General features: G+C 37.8%; 1 protein-coding gene across 1 annotated transcript; it reads left to right on the top strand.

Annotated features, from left to right (window-relative positions):
* Positions 1-1,364: 1,364 nt before the first annotated feature.
* On the top strand, positions 1,365-7,817 carry LOC111479878 (beta-galactosidase 1). Its single transcript, XM_023124744.1, has 19 exons — positions 1,365-1,758; positions 1,852-1,947; positions 2,028-2,140; positions 2,220-2,286; positions 2,376-2,468; positions 2,569-2,712; positions 3,558-3,646; positions 3,784-3,889; positions 3,983-4,070; positions 5,122-5,240; positions 5,321-5,485; positions 5,566-5,744; positions 5,842-5,951; positions 6,027-6,136; positions 6,248-6,358; positions 6,443-6,553; positions 6,643-6,848; positions 6,943-7,279; positions 7,357-7,817. Exons 1-19 carry the CDS (start codon positions 1,609-1,611, stop codon positions 7,465-7,467), a joined length of 2,505 nt encoding a protein of 834 aa, XP_022980512.1. The 5' UTR covers positions 1,365-1,608; the 3' UTR covers positions 7,468-7,817.
* Positions 7,818-8,124: the final 307 nt, after the last annotated feature.

Genomic DNA, 8,124 nt, shown 5'->3' with positions numbered 1-8,124 from the left:
GTAGTTTCGGTTCATTTATGCACATTTTCTAAATACATATGTTAGAATTTTTTTAATCCATTCGTTCTGAAATAAAATATAGGGGAGTTGTTGAATCATATTCAATAAATAATGCTTTAATAATTGTTGGATTTAAATTGAATGAATTATCCAATCATAAGAAACAAAATATGTAATAGAAATTATTAGATAAATAATAATTTCCTTGTTATGAATTTACAATAATACCCTAGTACCCATGAAATTGATATAATTATGTGTATGTTAATGTCCATTATATTTGAAATAAGCTAGGGAGAGGTAATAATAGAGCTTCTACTATGTATTATTATTGTACTTGAAAGAAAAAAAACTATATATTAAAATTTTTATACCTAGCTATTAAAGTTATTAAAATCAAATTCATTATTAAAGATGGTCAAAGTTGGGCTGGAAAAATGTTAGATTCTCCCATGGTCTAGAATTCCAAAAACCTTTTCTTTAACCTTTGAACGACTAAAATAACATTACGAAATAACCCTTAAATTTTTAATTAATTTTCAATTTAGTCTTTAATTTTTTTTTGAAAATTTTGATTTAATTTAATTTTATTAATTCATCAACATAATATTTATTCTAAAATTAAAGTCTTTAAAATAAAAAAAAAAGTAATAGTTGAAATTATAAATTTGATTCTTTAACGTTAGAGCACTTCTTGTACTTTTAAAAATTTCAATTACGTACTTGAACGTTAAAAAAGTGGGTACGATAAGTATATTACTGTTCGACTTATCAATTCAGATCATAAAATTGTTTTAAATAAAACACGTATATAAATTATTATATTATTATTTAAATGATTTAGAAAAAAATGAAAACTAATTATAATATTTATTAAAAATATTTTAAAGTAGATAAACTCGAAATATAAAGGTAATAGAATGATATTTAAAACCAAACTTTTTTTTAACTACAAAAATTAAATAATTGTAAGTTTAATAGTTTTAACTGAAAAAGACAAAAAAATCTCGGAAGCGTATGAAAAGAATCACTGTTTATTCTCACTTTCTACAACCACGCGCAAAAAACGCGCGTGGAACCACACGAGTTCGAAGGAGTAATGGGCCGGTAAGGTAGGAAAGAAACCGGCTGCATAGGGATTGAGTTAAAGAATCTTTGTAATATTCATATTTTAAATTAAACTAAAAAAAAAAAACAAAAAATTAGCAAAATCCTTACTTTAATTAAGATTAAGGTAAAAAAAAAAAGTGTTAATTTTTGGGCAAGAACAAGAGGGTCCCACAGTGTCCCATTCTCCATTTTCGAGTGGTTTAAAAGCAGCTGAAGAGCATCTGCAATTGTTCATAAAGACTCATTCTTTTTATTGCAGAATCCAAAACACATTAAAAAAACAAACACTCTGTTCTTGTAAAAATCCTCTCATTTCCTCTCCAAAAACCCACATTTTTTATTTCAAGAGAAAAAAGGTGAGGTAGGAGTAGATTACTGTAACAAAAGGCCTCCCCCAACCCAAACCCAGCTGGGTTTCCTCTGTTTTTCAAGCATAGAATAAAGCTCCTACAAGAGGAAAGGAACAAACTCGATACCCATTTCCTGGAGAACCTCAAAATGGGGCATGTCATGGTGGTTCTTTGGTGTTTATTTGGTGTTTTTTCTGTTCATGCCTCTGTTTCTTATGATTCCAAGGCTATTATCATTAATGGGCAGAGGAGGATACTCATTTCAGGCTCCATTCATTACCCCAGAAGCACCCCTGAGGTAATGTTCTAAAATGTGCTTCCCTTGCATGTCTTGGTTTTTTATGGGGTTTCTGACCTATTTTGGAAATTTGTTGTTTCTGGGCTCATACAGATGTGGCCAGATCTTATTCACAAGGCCAAGGAAGGTGGTCTAGATGTTGTTGAAACCTATGTCTTCTGGAATGGACATGAGCCTGAACAAGGAAAAGTAATGGAGGGCTATATTTTGACTCAAATTTCTCCATGTTTTTACCCTTTTAGTATAATTTTGAACTGTTATCCATGCAGTACTACTTTGGGGGGAGCTATGATCTGGTTAGGTTTGTGAAGCTGGTGCAGCAAGCTGGGCTTTATGTTCATCTCAGGATTGGACCTTATGTTTGTGCTGAATGGAACTTTGGGTAATAATTCTTGACTGATAAGCAGCCATTATCATGCAGTTCTAGACATTGATCAATGTTCTTTGGTTTGTTTTCTCAGTGGGTTTCCTGTTTGGTTGAAGTACATTCCTGGTATCAGTTTTAGAACAGATAATGCTCCTTTTAAGGTAGTGATTTTGTATTCCTTTGTTATGTTCTTTTGTTTTGATTTGTGTTCTAAAGCAATTTTGTCTTGTTTTTTTTTTGAATAATCAAGTTTCATATGCAAAGATTTACCAAGAAAATTGTGGATATGATGAAAGCTGAGAGGCTATATGAATCTCAAGGTGGTCCTATAATTTTATCTCAGGTAAGGTTTTCTTTGTGAATGCACTTGATTTTGTTAAAGTTCTTGACATGAAATGACAGTAAAGTAAGGAAGAATCTTTCTTTTTCATTGTTCTTTATAGATTGAGAATGAATATGGACCTATGGAATATGAACTTGGTGCACCCGGAAAAGCGTACTCGACGTGGGCTGCACAAATGGCTTTGGGACTTGGTACTGGTGTTCCATGGGTCATGTGTAAGCAAGATGATGCCCCAGATCCTATTGTAAGCATTACCAGACCTTCTTCTTCTTCTTATTCCTAAATGCTTACTTCAATTTTTTCACATGCCATTTTGGTAGTGTAACGTGTTTTATATTCTTCATCTCTGTCTATAAAAGATTCTGATGTTGCTTTATTAAAAAGTTGAACTTGTAAATTCTGAATGGAGTTGTGAGATCCCACGTTGGTTGGAGAGGAGAATGAAACATTGCTTATATAGGGGTATGGAAACCTCTCCCCATTTGACGTGTTTTATAACCTTGAGGGGAAGCCCGGAAGGGAAAGCTCAAAAAGGACTATATCTGGTATAAGAGCCACACACCAGGCAGTGTGCTAGTGAGAATGTAGGGCCCCCAAAGGGGGTGAATTGTGAGATCCTACATCGGTTGGAGAGGAGAACAAAACAATGCTTATAAGGGTGTGGAAACCTTTCCCTACCAGATGCATTTTAAAACCTTGAGGGGAAACACGGAAGAGAAAACCCAAAGAGGACAACGTCGGTTAGCGGTGGGCTTGAGCTGTTACAAATGGTATCAGAGCCAGACACCGGGCAGTGTGCTAGCGAGGACGCTGGGTATCCAAGGGGGGTGGATTGTGAGATCCCACATCGGTTAGAGAGGAGAATGAAGCATTGCTTATAAGGGTGTGGAAACCTCTCCCTACCAGACGTGTTTTAAAACCTTGAAGGGAACGCCCAAGAGAAAAATATCTACTAACGGTAGACTTGGGCTGTTACAGGAGTACACTTTGAACAAGTTTTGGGGTGAAGTTATTGTTTCACTCTGCTGCTAGTGAATCATACTGTAAGGAATAACTACTAAGCTAAGTATATTGTTTTGTTCCCAACAGATTAACACCTGCAACGGTTTCTATTGCGATTATTTCTCACCGAACAAAGCTTATAAACCGAAGATGTGGACGGAAGCCTGGACTGGATGGTAAGTTGTCATGTTTTTATGTCATCTGAAGTCGCTTAATATTTTCGTCTATGGCAAGCAGTGGCAGGCACATATGGAGATGTAGTAAGAGAACCTGGCTAATTGTACTCGTCTTTTCTTTCTGTTTTCTATTACAGGTTTACTCAGTTCGGAGGTGCGGTTCCTCATAGACCGGCCGAAGACATGGCCTTTGCCGTTGCGAGATTCATTCAGAAGGGAGGATCATTCATTAACTATTATATGGTAAGAGATCACTGTTTGGCTGCACTTGCTAATCGAAAAGAATGTGTTCGATCAGTTCACTGATTTTGATTCATTTTTTGTTAACTTTTCAAGTATCATGGTGGAACGAATTTTGGACGAACTGCTGGTGGTCCCTTCATCGCTACGAGTTATGATTATGATGCTCCTATTGATGAATACGGTAAGCTCAAAAGATTTATATTCTTGTCTTTAATGTTACATGTTTGTGAAACTGTTGTATCATATGCTATGTTTGGAGAGTTGGTGCTTCAATTATTTTACCATTGCAAGGGGACAACTGATGTTTTTGAAATTAAAAATGAAACGTAATTTGTCCCACATGTTGCACTTTATGAATGACATCATTATGCAAGTTCTGTTTTGGCAGTGACTGAGAACTGACTCTGTCACGGACAGTCGACATGAATGAACAAGGATTTGATCGTTTATGGCTAGTCTACTTATATATCTTCTATCTCTAAACCTCGGTCATATATTCATTTTTCTCCCGAGAGGAATTTGAATCTTTTGATATGGCACTGAAACTGAAAGTATATTAGAACGACCCACTGTGAGATCTCACATTGGTCGGGGAGGAGAACGAAACATTCTTTAGAAGGGCGTGGAAACCTCTCCCTAGCAGACGCGTTTTAAAATCATGAGGGGAAGCTCGAAAGGGAAAGCCCAAAGAGGACAATATCGGCTAGCGATGAGCTTAGGATGTTACAATTGGTATCAGAGTCAAACACCGGACGATGTACCAGCAAGGAGACTGAGCTCGGAAGAGGGGTGAACATGAGTCTGTGTGCTAGCAAGGACGCTAGGCTCCAAAGGGGGTGGATTGGGGGTCCCACATCGATTTGAGAAGGGAACGAGTGTCAGCGAGGACGCTGGGCCTCGAAAGAAGGTGGATTGTGAGACCCCACATTGGTTGGGGGAGGAGAACGAAACATTCTTTATAAGAGTGTTGAAACCTCTCCCTAGCCAACGCGTTTTAAAAACCTTAAGGGGAAGCCCAAAGAGAATAATATTTGCACGCGGTGGGCTTGAGCTGTACAAACACTCTATGTGATGATGGGTCCTTTCCAATCTTTGAAGTGGTAGATGATATTATATGCAACGAGACTCGTTCTTTCACCTCGGGAGCTAAAAAACTTTCTTGTATTGTCTCTATCATGGATTGTATTCTACAACCATCCATCTGAGAGCTAAATACTTGACTCTTGATGCAGGCTTATTGAGGCAACCGAAATGGGGTCATCTGAAAGATCTGCATCGAGCCATTAAACTTTGTGAGCCAGCTCTTGTATCTGGAAATCCGATCGTGACACGACTCGGAAATTATCAAGAGGTCAACATTTTCTTTTATCTGCAACTCCTAGTTGATGAATCTTCAAAACTTAATCTCTTAAATTCAATATAACCTTATAGGCTCATGTATTCAAATCAAAATCTGGTGCTTGTGCTGCGTTCCTTTCGAACTACAACCCAAGATCCTATGCAACGGTGTCGTTCGGTAACATGCACTACAATATTCCGCCTTGGTCTATTAGCATTCTCCCAGACTGTAAAAACACAGTTTACAATACTGCAAGGGTAAGAGGAAAACTCTGCTAAACATTCTGAATTGTCTCTGCATTTGTTTTCGAAACTTATTTCGAAATTCTCGTGTGCAGGTCGGTGCCCAAACGGCAAGAATGAAGATGTCGCCGGTTCCTATGCACGGAAGTTTCTTATGGCAAGCATACAATGAAGAGCCAGCCTCTTACAATGATAAAGAATTTACAACAGTAGGCTTGTTAGAGCAGATAAATACTACAAGGGATGCCACTGATTACTTGTGGTACACAACAGAGTAAGTGATGAACATTTGTACAATTTTTTCTTTTCTTTCTTTTCGGAAATCATGATGGATTTCTTGATTTAGTCCGCCCGTGTTTCTCCGTTTGCAGTGTACATATCGATGCTAATGAAGGATTTTTGAGGAGTGGAAAGTATCCTGTTCTTACTATCTTGTCAGCTGGCCATGCCATGCACGTTTTCGTTAACGGTCAACTAGCAGGTACGTAAAAGATCATTGATTGAAGGTTCGTGATCAAAATTTATCTCTAACTCGAGTATATTTTGCGTTTTACAGGAACTGCTTATGGAAGTTTAGACTTCCCAAAGCTAACATTTAGCAAGGGGGTAAACTTAAGGGCAGGGAACAACAAAATTGCACTTCTAAGTATCGCGGTCGGTCTCCCGGTGAGTGGAAATCATTGCTTTTTTCGGTTCTCACTTGGTCGCTTAAATGACGAAATACTATGATCGTGTATATTGCCTTTTGACTTTATAATCTTTTGTGATACGATTCAGAATGTGGGTCCTCATTTTGAGATGTGGAACGCTGGCATTCTCGGCCCGGTTAATCTGAACGGTCTCGACAAGGGCCGAAGAGACTTGACCTGGCAGAAATGGTCCTACAAGGTTTGTACGAGGATTTTGAGTACTGTACTTGAACTGTCTGATATCCCTCACCATGTCTAACACTTAGTATACGTTGCGAATTAGATTGGTTTGGATGGAGAAGCAAGGAGTCTTCATTCACTCAGTGGAAGTTCCTCGGTCGAATGGATGCAGGGATCTTTCGTTGCTCGGAGACAGCCACTGACATGGTTTAAGGTAATCTTATGTTTCAACCTTGTCAGGTGTTCCTTTAAGGTTGTTGGGAACATTCTGTCGCTTACGTATCTCGACGTGTTTTTATTCAGACAACGTTCAACGCTCCTGCTGGAAATTCGCCATTGGCGTTGGATATGAGTAGCATGAGTAAAGGACAGATATGGTTAAACGGTCAAAGCCTTGGACGCTACTGGCCAGCTTACAAGGCATCTGGCTCGTGTGGTTACTGTGATTATACCGGTACATACAATGAGAAGAAATGCTCGAGTAACTGTGGCGAGGCGTCTCAAAAATGGTAGGCAAGGAAGTCGAAAACGAACTCAAAACTCTATATCTGCAGTTCGTTAAACATCGATAAACTAATCGCTCTTTGATCATCGTTTTATTAGGTATCACGTTCCTCGTTCTTGGTTAAACCCGACAGGGAACCTGTTGGTTGTGTTTGAAGAATGGGGCGGAGACCCGAACGGAATTCGTCTAGTCCGAAGAGATGTAGATAGTGTATGTGTTGATATCAACGAGTGGCAACCAACACTAGTAAACTGGCAGCTGCAAGCCTCAGGTAAAGTCAACAAGCCCTTAAGGCCTAAAGCACATCTGTCCTGTGGTCCAGGCCAAAAGATTTCGACGGTCAAGTTCGCCAGCTTCGGAACACCGGAAGGCGAATGTGGAAGTTTCCGGGAGGGAAGCTGCCACGCCCATCATTCGTATGATGTTTTCCAAAGGGTAAGTAACGTTTTATCTTTCGTATAAACCATGTCGTCTCGTCTACCGATCATATCTAATGTTCGTTGTTCTTGCAGACCTGCGTCGGACAGAACATGTGCACGGTAACAGTAGCACCAGAGATGTTTGGAGGAGATCCGTGTCCGAAGGTGATGAAGAAACTGTCGGTCGAAGTCGTTTGCAGCTGATGGATACATGGAATTGTATACAGCAAAAGATAGTGATTCATTTTGGGCGTTCTCCATTGGTGAAGTTGTACAAAATATACGACAGCTGATGGAAGATTGGGAATTTATGTGTAAATAGTTAGGTGATTTTGATTGGCATTTCCACCAATCACACCATATTATTATAGAAGAAATGAAAGTATTGGAGGTTTGTTTGGGTCACAGAAGCACATTGAGGTTTAAAGTAATGAATCCATGTGCTTCTGTTCTTTATGTTCTTGAAACAAATGGAAGCCTCTGGCTTCTATTCATGTGTACTCATCATTTTTTACAAACAATCCATGGCTTCTCTATTAAATCTTTTGTTTATGATAGTATCGAGATTCTCGATGTCTTATTGGTCGAGTTAATTGTCATCATTTTATTAAGAAAAAGGATCGATCAATCCCGAATACACTTTATTTTTATTAAAAAAAAAAAATTATATTTTTCAAAATGACAAAAAATGTCAATTTAAGGATATTTTTGAAACAAAGTATGAACGCTAGTGTCTGTTTTGAAAGTGTTTTTGAGATTTTTTAGAAAAAAATTGTTATTTTTTTTTAGCGGAATTAAAATGTATCATTAAAATAAAACCAAAAGATATTTCAATTTTTTTCTTTTAAAAAAATTATTTTC

Source organism: Cucurbita maxima, unplaced genomic scaffold (genome assembly GCF_002738345.1).
Source record: "Cucurbita maxima cultivar Rimu unplaced genomic scaffold, Cmax_1.0 Cma_Scf00005, whole genome shotgun sequence".
Classification (NCBI taxonomy): domain Eukaryota; kingdom Viridiplantae; phylum Streptophyta; class Magnoliopsida; order Cucurbitales; family Cucurbitaceae; genus Cucurbita; species Cucurbita maxima.
Note: the sequence above shows the minus strand (reverse complement) of the source record. Positions and strands in the feature narration are given on the sequence as shown.